The following is a 17752-nucleotide window of genomic DNA, read 5'->3' as shown; positions in this document are numbered from 1 at the left end:
TATGAGCATTTAAATCAGGAGAGACACAGTTTGAAGATTAAAAGTCATTTATTACAACTTAATGAATAATGAAACTCGACAGAAATCTTTGGCGTAAGGACTCTATGGGGATAAATTGTGAGCGTAGGATGTGTGAATTTGGCAGCAGAAGAAATCCCCCTAGAGTCCAAACACTGGTGGTGGGGCTGATGGGAAGGTGGAGGGGTGCGCACCATCAATGCAAGAAGGAACTAGCAGGAGAGAGAGACACATTTAAAAAGACAGCAGAAAGTTGATAGTTGAAAGTTGATAGGCTGACGGTAAGGGCGTGCCACTGAGCTACTGGGTGACAGCCGCCGCTGATTAACCAATGACAGCTCAGGAGCATGCAGCTGGAAGCGGGTGAGTTATTGAACGAGGGAGAGGAGGGTTAAACAACTGATGTGATTGCTTTTATAGTCTTCCTGTCTGAACTTTCGCTAGAGCTACATTTAAAGTGAAGAATTAAACCATACAACAGCAGCAGGGACCATCAGTAGTTCTGTAAAGGATCATGTATTGTATCACAATCCTGACAGGGTGACCAGGTCTGGTCTCACATCAACATGTTCCTTAAATATTATTGTTACTTATTACCCTGCTGCTATCCAAAGACATAAAAAATGTTTACACTAAATATTAATTTCAAGATCACTTCATTGTTTTAAAGATGATCCATTTATGCAGCTACTACTGGGACAAATTCATAATAATAATATAATATTTCTATTTGTAGAGCACTTTTCAAAAACCAAGTTACAAAGTACTTTCTGTTAGTACACGGGCAACAAAATAAAACAGGCAGATCATAAAAACACACAAGTCAAGTTGAAGAAATAAAACATATTTTAAATGACATAAAATCCCCCTAAAAGAACTCTAAAGGAATAGAATGCTTTTAAAACATATTTCCTAAGATGGTTAAAATAAAAATTTAAGTCAAATAAAGTTCAGATAAAATCAGGGAAGGCTCTGCGATAAAAGTATGTTTTAAAAAGGGATTTAAAAAAGCTCACTGACTCCGCAGACCTGATGTCCTCAGGCAGATGGTTCCAGAGAGTCGGAACCCTCACTGCGAACACCCTGTCCCCTTTTGTTTTCATTTCATGTGTTAGGAATGCACAGTAAACCTCTGCCCAAGGATCTCAGTGCACGCGTCGGCTCGTAGGGTATTAAAATGTCTGCTATGTAGCTCAGAGCAAGTTCATGTAGAGCTTTAAAAGTAATCAGTAAAATCTTAAAATCAATTCTAAAACATACAGGGAGCCAGTGCAAGGAAGCTAAAACCAGAGAGATGTGGTCGAATTTTTTGGTTCTGGTTAAAAATGAACATTAAACTGAACATTTAAGTCCTCGTCAAGTTAAAATAATATCCTGTTATCTTTTGTAATTGACATCAAACTGAACATTTCCATTGAAGGTAATGCAAGACAAGGTGAACAGGACTTCTGCAGGAACATTTACTGTATGTGGACATTTCTGTCCTCTCTCAGCTCTCCTTTTCAGAGCTTTGCAGTTGACACCTTTAGAGAGGTGTCGTGCTTTTTAAAATTGTGAAGTAAACGTGTGTTGGAGTAATCCCAGCACGAGAATGATGGCTGCAACAGTTCGTTCAAAAAGCATAATAAACATTGTACAAATAGAAACACCCTGTTTTGTTCTTTGTTGCTGGAGATTTTTTGTCCCTTTCCAAACTTTCGGGTCAGATTTTGGATCCACGGCCATATTTTAGGATTTCTCATTTTAAATAGAGAAACACAACAACAGTGGAGGAGGCTTTGGGGCGTTTCAGCGTGCAGGGTTTTAAAGTGCGGGGAACAGCAATGGTTGGGGTCCAATTTCTCCTCAGACTGCTCTCACATTGCTAGCTGCCCACTAGCTGTCATTATTTCCTGACTCTCAAAACCAACGTAATACGGACGCTAACAATTTTTGCCACAGTGTCAACAGACAGAGGTTTAATGTTGAGTTTTGACCAATCAGAATCAAGTATTTAACATAAGGAGGAAATAACTATGTTGAGTCAGCTGCTTCTATGGCTGATGTTTGTTTTCTCTTGTGAAAGGGTCACATAAAGAGGGTGTGATAAATCATAGATGTGTTGAGAGTGATCCAGTCAGCTGTTGAATGTGAGTGTCTGGGTCATAATTTTAAAAAGCTTGCTGCTTCTTTCTTTGCACCCCAGAGTGTTAAACCTGGACCAGAGTCAGCAGTGCAGTTCAGGGCTCTTAAAGAGCACAGGAGTGTGGAAGGTTTGTGTAGAAGATTTATTTTTGTAGATCTCTTGGAAGAAAGGATCCGCTTGTGAAGTGTTTTGATTTTTCTGTGTCATTATTGGAATATTTAGTCAACAGTTATCAAAGCAGAGTCAAGCAGCAATCAGTTCTTAAAACTGATCTGAAACTTTAAATATTCCTTCAGCTGTCTCTGCTGTCACCCTTAAAAAACTCTTAAAGACACATTATTTAAACAGGCCTACAGATTAATGTTCTAATTATGCTATAGTCTGCTTCTTTTACTGTTTTATGATTTCATTTTAATTTGAATATTTTTCATGTGAAGCACTTTGTGATTTTATTCTATGAAAGATGCTATACTAAATAAAATGTACTTACTTACTTACTGTGCTGCTTCTGCTCCCATGGTAGTCTTTTACAGCCAGTTTTGCCTTACTTGTTTTGTGTCCTTGCAGAGATCGGGTCCAAGTACAAATATATTTTGATATTTTAAGGATAACTTTATGGAAGCTTGCATTCATTGAGGTAAAAAAAAAAAAAATTAAACCCTCTTTTTTTTTTAATTAGTTAAATGAATATTATTTAGATGAAAAAAATAAAATCTGAACTTTTGAGATACTGGTTCCTCAAAATCCCAATGGAGGCTCTGAGTTAACCTGCCCTGATTGTTTAGTGTAATCCAGCTTTATTTGGATTATGGTTTGAGATATAACTCATACCCACGTCTTCAAGTTACAGAGATGATATTTTTATTCCTTTATGGATTTTGTGCACTTCGCAGATATAAAGTTGTACTGATCTGCTATATTTCCCCAGGATCAGTTGAGCTGATGCTACATGGATGAAAGATGATGCATCTGAAATGCATTCTTGCAATTTGGTGACAATTATGAAACAATCAGGCAATAGCTGAAAATATAGATCCCAATGGGGTACAACTGAGGCGCTAAATCTGCTTGATTTAGGGAAAAAAAATATTTTTCATTAAACACCTTTCTCGTAATTCTGAAATAATTATCTCTAACCAAGAAAAACAGACAATTTTTCCTTTTCTCAAGTGAATACAAAATGCTTCGGCGGGGATGGGTAAAGTAACAGCCAAATTATTTACTATTAAGGCATAAACAAGCTTTTCAGGTCCTTTGATTTTCTCCAAAGCCTTCAAGTAACACCAACACATGCCGAGCAGCTGCTCAGGAGATTTGCTTTGACCTTCTCCAGTGACATTTTTAATTCTGGTTTCATGCATTTCCCTCCTCGGATCATATTCCATTTGCACGACCTTGGCATTGCCACACAAGAATGCAGCCTTGTGCATGGAAATTCCTACTTCTTATAGCCATTGGAAAACTGTTAAATCTACGGCAGTGCTATTTGAAAAAAAGGGAGGCAGACTGTCAACGATTTGGCCTTCAGTCCTCTACTTTAAACAGAAAGTAGCACAGGGAGACTGGTTCAGTTCCACAGGCCCAGAGAGGAGGGGAACGAGAAACACCGTCTGAAAGTGGGGCAGGAATCATAAAGAGTTCCCCGAGCCCACAGAGCTCATCTTTTAAAACGGCTCCAGTATCAGTGGGCTGAGTGCTGCACTGCAGTCCCCGTCGCGCAGGCCCTGGCCTCAGTACACACGCAGCTTTCTAGGCCAAATCAAAGGCAAAGATTTTTCCACCACTCGTCTCTCTCTGCTGGGTTTTGGGGTTTTGAGGTTTGGAGACTGAGTCTTTCTGGATGAAAAAGAAACAACAAATCCATGCATGAAGTTACATTTAATGTGCTGGATTGAAGGCAGAGCTCCCTCTGTTTGCACTTGCACTGTTGGCGTTTAATCACTGCATTTTACTAAGAAAGGGGCTGAGTAAGCTGCTGAAGTTCTTTGTTTATGAGGATTTTTAATATCAAAGAATGCACACCCATGAGAAGCCTGACTTTCATTTCCAGTTTTTATATTTGGACACAGTGCCATTATTTTAGAGGCTGAAAGGAAAAGTCTCAGAGGGGACTAAAACCCACAGAATCCCTGAGAAGAAGAAGAAGAAGAGTGACCGTAGTGTCGGCTGATAAAAGGATTTAGTATGCTTGAAATTCTGCTGACATAGAGACGTCTGGGCCTCTGAACTTCTGGCAGCTCATTTTTTAGTGTCAGTGTTGTACCCTATCTTTTTTTTAACCTTGTCAGAAAACTCAGACAGGAGCAAAGTATTCTTAGCGTTGATAACTACATGAACTTCTTCTGCTAAGGAGTTCTTGTTTGAACATCAGAATTGGCTGATATTTGTCCTGTTGACAGACATCAGCCTTCTCTGCAGAAGGCTGATGTCTGACAAATATAGAAGTGCCATGCACCGCTCACATAGCAGCTAACACTGTGTTTTTTTCTCTCTGCAGGGTCGGAGTTGGATCGTAAAGCGCAGCTATGAGGATTTCCGAGTCCTGGACAAACACCTGCACCTCTGCATCTATGACCGACGCTTCTCCCAGCTGCCTGAGCTCCCTCGATTGGACAGTCTGACTGATCAGTCTGAGGTTAGCCCTGAAAACACTCATCTGTACTTTCACTCATGCATCTTTTGCATAGCTTGGTACAGCTCTGCTCGACTGGACTGGAAATGATCTGTTTGGTATCCATCAGGAAAAGTTGTGACCTCGGCCGAAGTTTCAGATGCTGAGCAGACCTTAAATGGCGACGTGAGACACTGAGATTAATTTCACTCATGCAGCAGTTTAAAACGGGACAATCTGCACAAACCTGCCTGCTGCTTTATAGTTTGGTTAAGCAGCTTGTAGTTTTTTTAGAGTAGGACATCTTAGAAACCTGCTAGCTGTGCCCCTTACAGATTGATGAAACATGGGGTAAAGTTTAATATTCAAACGGCAAGAATCTCTTTTATTTCAGGCTACACATTCTGTGAAAGCAGCAGAAGTGCTTTGATTAATGATCCCGTCTATTTCATGCCCTCTTTTCCTCATGTGCCGTGAAAATACTGAGCAGAGAGCCTCAGTACTAAAGCAGCTGAGTAGCAGTATGTGGAAGTATTGTCTTTTATCCAAAAATGTGCCACTGATATTAAAGGGAAAGTTCACATGTTGTTATGTGGAACAAAATATGCTTTACTTTAATTTGTTGAGTGAATACATCACATAAAGTTCCTTCCTGTGTCTAAAGGTGCTGAAAACAAAACGGCAGGCGTCACTTTTGCACTCAGCTTTCTATGAGCAGGTCGTTTCTGCAGAAGAGAACCAACCAGAGAAATAATTGCACAGGTCTGAAGTGATTAGGGTCGAGGAGAACCGAACAGAGCTGTTTAGAAAACAAGCATGTGTGTATTTCTGAGTACAGAGTACATTCACTCAGTAGTCTTTTCAGGTCCAAATCCTTTGTTGCCCTCTTCTTAACTGAAAGAGAAATCCTGCCCACAGGGTAAAACTCTCAGATATGTTTACATTCTCAGTGCTCCTCCTCACTCCCCCAGCCTCTATATTAAATGAATGATGGCATTATGCTTTCAAAACACAAGATACGAAGGTATCAGGTGTCTCGATGAAACCTGTTCCTCTGCTTTAATATTCAAGCTGCATGGCTTCAGTCTTCAGTGTGCACGGTTTGATATGATGCCAGTTTATTTCCTCCTCGGCCTGTGAGATGTATCCTGATCCACATGAAGCCTTTCTGTCAGATTGAGGCTTTCACAGGAATGCAGAGGTTGGGTATCAAGCCAAACCGGTAAAACCAGTTTATCACTGAGGGGTATCATGTGTGTGTGTGTGTGTGTGTGTGTGTGTGAATGCTTTCAGATAAACAGCTTCACAATGCAGCCTGCAAAGCTCTTTTATACTTTCACCTGCACCTGTGTTTAAGTATTCACATTAAGCTGCAAGAGCTGAAACCTGCATCCCACACCTTCCTCTCATACAGTCCTGATGAGCTCCATTGTGCAGATATTTAGCACTAGAGATGTTTCCAATATCTGCAGCTTCATGCCTTTGTTGTTTAAAAAACATATTCACAGTTAGCACCTGTATGTTTCCAGTGTATAGGTGTGTTATCAGGCTCTGACTGTCATGTGTGTTTTCTTCCATGACAGTCAGTTTCCCAGATGTTGTTGGCTTACCTCTCCCGGTTCTCGGCCATCGCTGACAACAAGATCAACTGTGGGCCGGCCCTCACGTGGATGGAGGTAAGACTGAGCTGTCCTCTGTTTGAAGGTACAGAGACTCACACAGAGAGAAATATCTTCAGAGCCTTTTTTATGAAAGTTTGAGGCCTTGCTTTTGATAAGTCTGTTGAGTCTTGAGCTGGTTATTGAAACAGACTAGTTAAAATAAAAAGCAGGATACATTTGTACATGTACAAGACAAGATCAGCAAAGAGCCAAAAAAAAGCACTTTCACCACAGGGGCAACACAACTGGCACAAACCACAGGTTCCCTAAAGGATCTTTAACATTTACTGTGGTCTATCCTCCATATGACACAGTCTGTCATAAATACTGCTGCACCCTGCTTCAAGGAAAAGAATTGAGGAAAGCCATAACAAAAATCAATCCTCAAAACTCTCAATAAAGAGCAAAATCTGCAGAACTGCATCAACAAGCTAAAAAAAATAAACAATGACTGGAGGAGGTTTTCACAAACTAAAACAAGGAAAGTGATTTTGCTTAAAAAAAAATAATAACAATAAAGTGTTTCTGTTGCTTCAGGGTATACAATAAATATCAATGTGTTGAATAATTGTGTTGTTAGAGTCAGGGTCTGCAAGTCGATACCTGCAGCAGTTTGTAGCCATCCCTGCTTTTACTTTGTTCTTCTCAACAACTGCAAGAAGAAACCACTAGACAAAGAGATTAATGAAATTATATCAAGATTTTACACAGTGTGTAACTGTCTGTGTGTAACTGTCTGTGTGTAACTGTGTGTGTCTGTATGTGTGTGTGCCAGGTCGACAATAAGGGGAATCATCTGTTGGTCCACGAAGAGTCGTCAATCAATGTGCCAGCCATCGCTGCTGCACACGTCATCAAGCGCTACATCGCCCAGGCCTCAGACGAGCTGTCCTTTGAGGTGACAACAACAACACACACACAAACACAAACAAACACACAAACACACACAGTTAGAAATGCACACACACACACTCTCTCTCCCTCCCCAGATACATTGAGATTCATCTCAGACATTGCTTGCTATAGAGAGACTTTAAGACATGAAGGTTTCATACAAATGTTTTCTATGAGCTGTAGTTTAGTTTTTAGACATCAAGTCCAGACAGATCATTGGGCTCAGATCGAGCTCCTTCCACTGAAAAATCCAACCCCTGCCTTTAATTCACTAACCTATCAACAAGAGTTTCAGGAACAGTTCAGGATGTAGATCTTTAAAGGCTGATAACTAACTATTGGGATTCCTCTTTGTGTTGGTGTGAAGAAGATGAGCTGCAGCTTTCATTGACCCTTGTGAACATAGATTTCCAACATGAAGCTGCTTAATTCAGTGTTTCAGCAGCTTTTATTGGCCAGATGTCCATAATTATATCAGGCATATACTTAGCACTAACTCTTATTCACAATGATTCTACACACCAACAGAGAGAGCTTGCTTTTAGCAGAGCAGCAGTTCAACGCTTACAGACTAAAGACACTTTCACACATAAAAACCTGAACGTTTCAGGACCTGATGTTTTCAGGAACTTGCCGTCACAACTCAAAATACTCCATTGGGAAGATGAAGTGTTCAGTAATGGTGACTGTTCCTGTGTTAATGTAACTTCAACATGTAGAAAGATGTTTCCACAAGTCAAACACAACAGTGGAAACATAATAAGAGAGACGCTCTGCTCAGCTGAACAATGCCATCACTCTGTAACCTGCTCGCCAGAAATCTTCCAGACTGTCATCTGCTGTGTTCACACATTAGCCCTGATATTGCTAGTTAAAGGCATGATATTTACACCCCGTTATGTAACAGGTGTGAAGTCATGCACTGGGGTACCAATATTACCCTGTTGTGGGATTGATAAAAAGTACAAAGTTATGATGACAAGGGTTAATTACTAACCCTGACTTCTTCCAGAAATGAACCGGGGGACTAGAAGGAATTTTATTTTTATTTTTATTTTTATTTTTTTATTGAACATTATACCATATACTCTACATACAGTTGGTACACAATGACTGAGTGTTTTTTTCTATCTTCTTTTACAAATGCATTATCTTTAACTTAAACATGACACTCGTAGACTTCCACAGTCATTTACTTTAAATCAAAATAAAATTACCGTACCTTTTCATTTACACAAATAGAATTATGCCCGGGACATAGTGGTTATTTACATTCAGCCATGTATTTTAGCCAGGTCAGAATTTCACTATGATAACAGTGTAGCGAATATAGTAAAAGGTCAACTGAAATAAATAAATAAATAAACTCAAAAGAAACAAAACATTCCAACTTCTGTAGCTATGAACTAGGGTTTCTTTTCCACAAATGACATCTCAGATAAAATCTGACCTGATTGGTTTTATGTACTCCATCCAGTTTTCCCAAATTCTTTTAAATCTATCCGCCTCCAGTCAGAAAAAGTTAGTTTTTCCATCACATATATATTGTGTATTACCTCAACCCAGTCCTCAACCTTGGGTGCCTCATTCGTCCTCCATTTTCTAGTAATTGCTTTTTTGCTTGCAATCAGCATTATTCTATAAATATATCTATCCCCAAATCTTGTAAAGTTGATGTCCAATTTCCCCAGGTATAATACCTCAAATGTATGTGGAAGGTTCACCTTCAGTATTTTATCCATACACTTCTTAAGCTCCTGCCAGTAGCTACCAATGGAGGCACAACCCCAGAACACGTGGAAATGGTCAGCTTTATCAACTCTACATAATCTCCAACACTTTGTGTTGAAGGAATTTTCTTTTGCAAAGTCATGCTGAAAAATTCAGCCTACCAAGATAATGTCGGGAAATGTTCAGCAGTTTTGAAACAGCTTCTTTCCACAGACGATAACTGATACAGCCCAAGCGGGAACCTCCGGTCTAATGCGGAAGTGCTACAAACTGCAGTTGATCGAGGATCCGTTTGAGGCTGGCTCAGGAAGTACCGGAAGTCACATACACACCAATTAAAAAAAGACAATCTTTACAGCAGAAATAAACATGTTTACAGCCTGGTTCAAAGGACGAGTGTAGTCTGGATAGAGCATTTCTCGATATGCTCTCACTATGAGGGGGTGAATTTTTTTCTAATGCGGCAATTTCAAAGATATTGAAATTATGAGTCTTCCAATGAGAGGCACAGCTGCCTGCGGGAACACTGTATATGTTGGCTAGGACGCTCAAAGCCCGCCTCTTTACATCACAATCACTGGACAGCAGCAATATGGCTGCCGTCGATGATTGGCCTTAAACAGCGCTTCAGAAACAGATGGGTGACGTCATGGATCCTACGTCCATATTTTATACAGTCTATGGTGCAGCCTCAGCAGCAGGATGACTTCACCTCACTGTTCTGCCCCCACTTCTAACAGGTGGTGTAAAAGGGGCTACATAGAGTTAACCCCCAGTTAAATAGAAATGATATCAGGTACACAGTGACATCTCAAAACCTATTTTATGGAACCACGATTATTTCAAAGGTGCTCCTGTAACCATTAATTTCTTGATTAAACCTGTCATTAATGTTCTCCCTCCCCCCTCTGTTTGTCTCTGCAGGTTGGAGACATTGTGTCTGTGATTGACATGCCCCCTAAAGAAGACACCACATGGTGGAGGGGCAAACATGGCTTCCAGGTACACAGCTCAAACAACACCCTGCAGGCTGAGACAAAAACACACCTACACACACGTTTTTTTTCTTCTCTGTCTTTTCTTCTGGAAACTTTTGATTAGGTTTGTGCTCGAGGTTTTTCAAGGACAAGAAGAGAACATTGCTTTGTAAAAGAGAATTGAAATACTGAGTTTGTTAAAAGACAAAGCAAGATACAAAACCTCCTTTATATGAAGCTTTTGAGCAGATTACAGGGTGTGTGCCTCCGCCTGTAACGCTCAACTGATTCTATTTTATACACAGTCTTCTGTACAATCACACATCACACCAAAACTTGTGCTTCTCTTGTTTTTTTCTACAAGTTTCAGCTCCCAGCATCACGAAGTCTGAACACATTATCCATCTATCACTGAAACATAAATATGTGGACGAAAATGGGAATACCAGAAGCAAATTCTTTTTGAACACAGATGTGGATAATAACCCAGGAAGACAATATGTCCATGTTGTGTGTGAATATGTTCACAACACAGTGGGCCTGATGTACTGAGCAGACATCCGGACAGAAACCAGATCTCCATATAGATAAAACAGCAAAACAAATCATTGCACAAAGTATGTAACACTCACAGAAATAATTTGTTGCAGCAGAAACTAGATCCAGCTCCAAAAAACCTGCCATGCAAATTTGTCTTCATGCATTGAAGCTTGAAGAAGGGACATAATGAAAGCTCAGTTAAAACACAGCCTCAATATATTAATGAGCCTGTTTGCTGTATTAATTAAATAATATAATAGTTAAATCAATTGCAGGATGTAAAAAATGAGAAGGACAAAGGCTATATGAAGAAGTCAGCAGCACCGCAGTCAAAGCTGAAGAGAGCTAAAGAAAGAGGGCAGCGTTGGTTGGGCAACATAGAGAGGTAGTTAAGAGAGGGAGAGTCACAAATGAGCACAAAGCGGTGAATCAGAAAAAGAAGACTGTTTCTGATTGTGTCACAGCGCGTACACAGAGCTTGTTAACAGGCCCAGAGCTCTGCAGCTCTGCCTGCTGTCTGTGTCCTCAGAGCACTGCCTTCTTTCACACCTGAGCCTCTCTTACAGCCGAGACACCGCAGACTATTCTCATTCACAGGACCGGGATCATCAATGTAGAGTCCCTTTGTCATCTCAGAAAGATTTGCAAGTTTCATTAACATCTACTTAAGGTTTTGTTACTGTTACCAGCTCCTAGTTTTGGGTCCATAAGCCATTTTTCTGTTGTTGATGCCGTGGTATCAAGAAATGGTTTGATTTTTACGAGTAATATAACAAAATTCAAAATCCTGGTACGGTTACGACCCTAGCCATGATCAAACTCTTTTAGGCACAGCTACAAAGCCTGGTTTAGAGGATTCGGTCTGTCTGGTCCTCCTCTGACCCCTCGCACTCTCTCTGCACTGCCCTCTCTCTCCTCGAGTGTGCCTCTGTTCTCAGCCAATCAGAAGCAGTCCTCGCTGTCAGAGCTGCAGCCAGCAGACACTCACTGATCAGTTGTAGTTTAGAGGAGCTGTCAGTGACTGCACAGATCTCTGCCCTCAGAGAGAATTACAGTTTCTCTCTGAACATTAAGAGTTTTTTTGTTTTTTTTTACTGCAGCCTGAAAAACTGACATTTATAACAAATCCACAGTTTCTGGACTCTCACTAAAGACTGACTGAAACTCATACAGGGCATGTGCCAGAAACAGACACACCCACAGGTACTACCACCTGTATTCAAGGAGATAGTTACTGGGCCAGACAGACAATAGAGATAATAGATAATAAGTTGTGTTTGGTTGCTGCTGTATCATAAACAATGTTGAAGTTTATTTTTTATTTTACTACTGAATGGTAGCTCAGGCAGTAGATATTAAGCTTGTGGTCACTTGGTTTGTCTAATCTCGCCTACTATTCAACATCATCTTTTAAAAGCTTGAACCAACACTGCAAAGGATAATCCAGCAGATACTGTGTCTAAGACTCTGTGCACTTAAAGAAAAACAACTTGTTGACTGTGTACGGTTGGTCAAGCACAGCTTCACTAGTGCTATACACAAGAGCAGCAGGTAGACTGATACTCCTGATGTGTACTTTGTGTTGAAACCTTTATCTCCAGACCATAAAGTCTAAAGTTAGTCTTTGACAAGTTGCCCATAAAAACAACCTCACGCGATTCTGTGTGACCACACCTGGGTGTACACACCGTGTCGTCTGCCTCTCACTCTTTATTATTTTAATCTGATTGTACTTCCTTCCTCCTCCTCCTCTCTCTCTCTCTCTCTCTCTCTCTCTCTCTCTCTCTCTCTCTCTCTCTCTCTCTCTCTCTCTCTCTCTCTCTCTCTCTCTCTCTCCCCCTCTCCAGGTTGGCTTCTTTCCCAGTGAGTGTGTGGAGCTCATAAATGATAAAGTGCCGCAGTCCATGACCAACACGGTGCCAAAACCAGGTACTCCTTCCTCCTCCTTATCCTTCTCAGCTCTCCCTGCTCCCACTCCTCCTCCTCCTCCTCCTCCTCCTACTCCTCCTCCTACTCCTCTTGACCTGCCTACTTCCCTTTTTCCTCCTCCTTCATGTCTCCTCTACTCACTTCCTTCCTCATCCTCCTCCTCATCCTCTCCTCAACCTTTCTTATCACACTCCTACTCGTACCTCTCCGCCTTCATTGCTACACCCTCCATCTTGTCCTTGTCTTCCCTTTCCTCATCCTCACACCTCTTTCCTGCACTGGTTTTCCTCCTCGTCCTCCTCATCTACCCCCATCCTCTTGTCCTTATCCTCCCCCATTCTCCTCCCTCTCCTCCCACCCCTCCATCTCTACACCCTGCTTCTTGTCCTAGTCTTCCTTTCCTTATCTTCACATCTCTTCTGTTCTCCTCCTTGTCCCCCTCCTCCTCTACTCCCATCTGCTGATTCTGTCCTCCTCCTTCTTCTCATCCACTTTATCCTCCTTCACCTTTGCCTCCACCTTTTTGTCCTCCTCCTCTCGTCCTCATCCCCTCTCCTCCTCTTCCTCTCTCCTCCTTGTTCTGAAGCTTTCACAGTTCCTGTGTCACTGATGGGAGCTGCTGTCTCACTTTGTTTTCAGGAAGTAGTTGAGTCTGTGATGATGAGGCTCAGGATGTGTTTGTGCATAAAACACCCAGATTAAAACTGCTGTCTAATAAGTTTGTTGAACTGATTCAGATTATAGAACCAGATTGCCACAGAGTATTTCTGGGATAATAATTGTACACACACTTTTAAAAGAAATGAATCCAAAGATCTCATTTGGGGTCTCTGCATGTGTTCATAAGAAACTTCACAGTAAAGTTAAAGAGTATAAAGATCTCTTACATCGAAGAGGATGTTACAGTGAAAGTAAACTCTGACATCATCCCCTGAAATAGCTCTCTCCCTAATCGTGTTATATTGACTCAGCACTATGCAAATCCACTTGCAAATAAGGGAGCTAATCTGCTGCGTTCAGAGCAAACACATAAGCTCTTTAGCATGCTCCACAGAGAGTCTAACACAAATACATATCATAAACCCTGCTGCAATGAAAGAGGAGGTTTGGCTGAGATAAAGACTTCAGCTGAACTCGAACTTTGCCCTCACTTGTTCACACTTCAGCTCACAGCGGCTCACGTCACATCACTACAGCCGAGCCCTTCTCATCAAACATTAACGACTTGTATGGATCCACGTCACATCTTCCAATCAGAAAACATTATTCAGCCAACATGACTCACTCTCTGGACTACCCTGCTGGGTTTGGGGCTGGAGGACTGGAGTCTGGGTTGAGAACCATCAAAAAGCCCATTAGACTGCGGGTCTGGAAGAAGTGATCACACAGTGAAACAAACACCAACCACTCTTAAATTCATTACAACGTGGGGTTCAGGGTGCTGATGGATGCCAATGTTATCTGATGTTGATTATTTGAGTCAGAATGAGCAGAGATGAGTTAACTGTTTGAGTGCACGGTCAGCAAAATCCATAATCAAGAAGGTTATCAGCCTGTACTCCCCTCTGCTTCTGAGCAGTGCTTTTAACCCTTTTTGTGCTTTGCAGCATTTGCATGAGTCCTATTAAGTCACTTGTACATTTGTTTACCCTTCAGAGTATCTGCAAGTCGAGTGTATCATAAAGTGGAGTACAGTGGACACATTTTAACACTTTTGTGTGTGTAATCAATTTTTTAGCTTTGTCCAATCATATATTTGATTGTTTTGTCTATCCATGACATTTTTATAAGTTCTGAAAACACAGACTGTGTAAGAAGTGGACAAAGCCATTACAACAGTGTGACAGCACACGTAGGTTTGAGGACCAACAAGGATGTCCGAGTCTGCTTGTTTGGCCCCTAATCTGATTTTTGAATATAGAGTATCTGTCGATACCAATCCCAATCCAATACTTGGGTTTGCCTTGATAATAGAGCAGCAACACTCACATATTAAGAAAAAAACTTGAATATTCAGTCATAAAAATATATCACATATCCACTGTTTTAAAATACAATCTGTCGGAAAAACTTGCCGGCTGGTTGTCTAAAGTGATAAACTCATTGAACTCAGACATTCCTATGGACCACTACTTGAAGCCCTGAGTCTGGCACAGTGACTGTATTTCAACAAGAAAATTAGCTCAAGTTGGTTGGAGGGACAGCAGATTCAAGTTTTTGATAGTGAGCTTGGTTAGCAAATTGCATCTTGAATTAACAATAACTTCAGAATTATGTGTTTTATATAATTTTAACAAATGACAGAGTTTAGACAAAGCGTTCACTCAGGAGATAAAAACGCTAACTCCTCAACTGACTGCTTAGAAAGACCTTTTTAGATTGACATCCATTTGGTGTTGCCCCCTGCTCATTAGAAGGAGTACAGGTTTGACTCACTTCTGTGTTAGCTTGATTTTTTTTAAAACAACAGGCTGCATCCACTTCTTCCACACAGTTTCTGATTAAACAGTGATAAACTAAGCTGAACCTGCAGATGCTCTGTGGTAGTAAACCCTACATTTATTTTATTATCAGAAACAGAACAAACTGAATGTGATGTGTTCAAACTGCCTGTGTATGTGTCGCTGCTTGTTTTCCCCTGCATTGCATCATTAATGCTGTTCTCTGGGTGTACGTTAGCATTAGCATGTTTTGATTTGTTGAATTTGACTGTGACTCCTCTGCCTCAGCCTCCCCCTGCTCTGGCCTGCAGCCCGCTTCTTGGAGTCTCTTCCCTCCCTGTGCGTGTTGGTATACACACCTCATCCACCTGTCAACTCACTCCACCTTTATCCACTCAGACACAATGCATCTACACATGTGGAATTATGATATTTGTTTATCAGAGTTTGTTTTGAAGTTATAATCCTTAAGATGTGAAAGATCATAAGTGAACTACAGATGTTATTATTTAGCTGATACCATCAGCCTTTCCTGCTGTTTAGTGCGATATAAAAAAATTAATCTGCTTTAATGCAAAGACCAGTGCTTTAATTAGAAAGCAGATAGTATGTCATAAGATTTTTTTTTTTTTTTTTTTTTGAAGTAATTTCATTGAAAAGGCAGCTTCTGAGTACATTTTCAAACTGACATAGCTGCAAATTTATTCACAAAGCATGTAGAAATGGTCTTTAGTTTCTTTATCTGTGGTAACTAGGTCCTCCGAAGCAACCTTTGCCTGATTCATGCTGCACACGGTGCAAGTAGTTTTCATCCTAACAGCAGAACACATGTACATGGTGATGTGTCAAAGGGGTGCAGCTCTCTGTCTCTTCTTGTGTCCATTACCTCCTAAAATATTTACAGCTGATCCTGCTAATGTTTGGTTAGCATTAGCAGCAGCTCTGTACAGCTCAGACACAGAGTCAGAAGAGTCAACAGTAAACCGTGAGGCTGATATCAATCAGATCAGATTAAACACATTATCACTGAATTACAAGATGCAGTGTTCTCTGTGAATCCCTGAAGCAGTACAGAGGTACACTCAGCCAATGAACTCTGCTATAGAAACTATCAGTTACAGAAAAAGGTTTCAATTAATGAGAATCTTAAGGATTATAACTTCAAAGTGAAAATAATTTTCTGTCATACAAAAGACTTGTTTTGTTGTGTCTTTACATTTTTATCTCTACATTGTCTAAAAAACAAATTACTGCTTAAACATGAGGGAATCATTTTGATGTCAAGCTGCTGGGCTCTCAGTCCCAGCATACACGATTTCTCTGTTCTCTAACTTGAAGTGCTTCTCTCCCTCTGCTGACTCTCTCATGTCTCCATCATCCATCCATCCATCTGTCTGTTGGTCCATCCCTCCATCCGGCTGCATGCAGACTTGGAGATGGAGAGTGTAATACAGGACAATGCATGGGTGGCCGACCCGCTAAACCACTACAGCATAAGTTCAGGTAGACCAAAAACCCTGTGGTGTTCTGCACCGTAACATCACGTAACTATAGACTAACCCCACTCCCTTGTGTGACGTGTTTGCTCTCTGTGACCCTGATACAGCTAAATTTTGTTCCTGTTGTACCGGGGTTAAAACTGGGGTTCTAGCTTCACGTGCAGTGTGACCCAACTAAAACCTTTAACACACCTCGTGATCTCTGTTTAGTGGCCAGTGAGTGTGTAGTCACCTGTAGTTGTGTAGTAATAGCATTAGTAGTCGTAGTTGTAAATCTAAATGTTAAAATGTCTTTCTCACGTGTATTTGTTGGTGCTAATTTCTTCTTTAACCCTCCTGGTATGTTCATTTCTCTAGAACAGCAATAATGTTCCTGGGTCAATTTGACCCGGGGCACATTCAATTATCCAAAAGTGTCAGAACCCCAAAAAATCCAAATACACATTTTTTAAAATCAAATTTTTAACTCCATTACTAACCATTTAAAACAAGATTTGGTCCATTGGTGTTCTTAAATTATCACATATCATGGTTCAGTGAGGATAACTCACTTGTTTTTCATTAAAATTAATGTTAAAACTTTTTTAAATGTACTTTGGAAAGATCTAAATACAAATACAACAGTTTTACATGACATAGATTTTTGTTTATTTTATTTCACACTTTGAATTTTTATTTTTTTATGAAGTGACGTTGATAAATTAACACGGCACCTCTTCTGTCACATGCTGCCCAGATTTTTATGCTGCATTTAGCTGGTTTGGAAGGCATATGTTGCCTAAAATAGACTTTAAAAAGGGTCAATTTGACCCGCAACATAACAGGAGGGTTAAGATTTTTCTGTAATGTTTAAACTTTGGAGAAGTATGTGGTCGCATCACCCTGCAGGTATAAGGGAGGCTGTATTGACTGCAGTTTAATCTTTGATGGCTACTGATCCTCGAAAAGGACTCGCTTTTAACACTTATATAGGGAACCAAACTGTGTGAAATTTCAGAGAAGATCTTTACAGACATAACCTTTCATTAAAAAGTTAAGACATTTCTTTTTCAGACCACACAGCTGTTAGATCCCTACAAAGCTGCCAAACTCCTTCGACAAAAGCAGTCATTCAACAGTTAGTGTGTTTATGTGATTTTGATGTTTTGAGTTCAAGGGAATCCTTTCAAACTTCATGGTCACTCAACTGTACAACAAACCAAGCAGTAGAGGCAGTAAACCAGCAACTCTTGTGGTGTGGTGCAAAATGACTGTTTTTGTAAAAAGATTCTGGCAGCTAGGAAAAAACAATACCCTTTACAGGTCTTTCTGGTTAAGATTAACCAT

At 40.5% G+C, this 17752-nt stretch overlaps 1 protein-coding gene across 2 annotated transcripts in view; it reads left to right on the top strand.

The window, feature by feature from the left end:
• arhgap32b (Rho GTPase activating protein 32b) overlaps positions 1-17752 on the top strand; it is a 181558-nt gene that overhangs the window by 128472 nt on the left and 35334 nt on the right. For both annotated transcript variants that reach the window (XM_034683589.1, XM_034683588.1), the window contains exons 7-13: positions 4641-4778; positions 6338-6430; positions 7191-7313; positions 9965-10042; positions 12405-12486; positions 15216-15266; positions 16356-16430. In XM_034683589.1, the coding sequence (XP_034539480.1) occupies positions 4641-4778; positions 6338-6430; positions 7191-7313; positions 9965-10042; positions 12405-12486; positions 15216-15266; positions 16356-16430 (640 nt within the window). The remainder of the gene's footprint in view (positions 1-4640; positions 4779-6337; positions 6431-7190; positions 7314-9964; positions 10043-12404; positions 12487-15215; positions 15267-16355; positions 16431-17752) is intronic.

Source organism: Notolabrus celidotus, chromosome 5 (genome assembly GCF_009762535.1).
Source record: "Notolabrus celidotus isolate fNotCel1 chromosome 5, fNotCel1.pri, whole genome shotgun sequence".
NCBI classification, from domain to species: domain Eukaryota; kingdom Metazoa; phylum Chordata; class Actinopteri; order Labriformes; family Labridae; genus Notolabrus; species Notolabrus celidotus.
The sequence above is the reverse complement of the archived record's forward strand: the minus strand, read 5'-3'. Positions and strand labels throughout refer to the sequence as shown.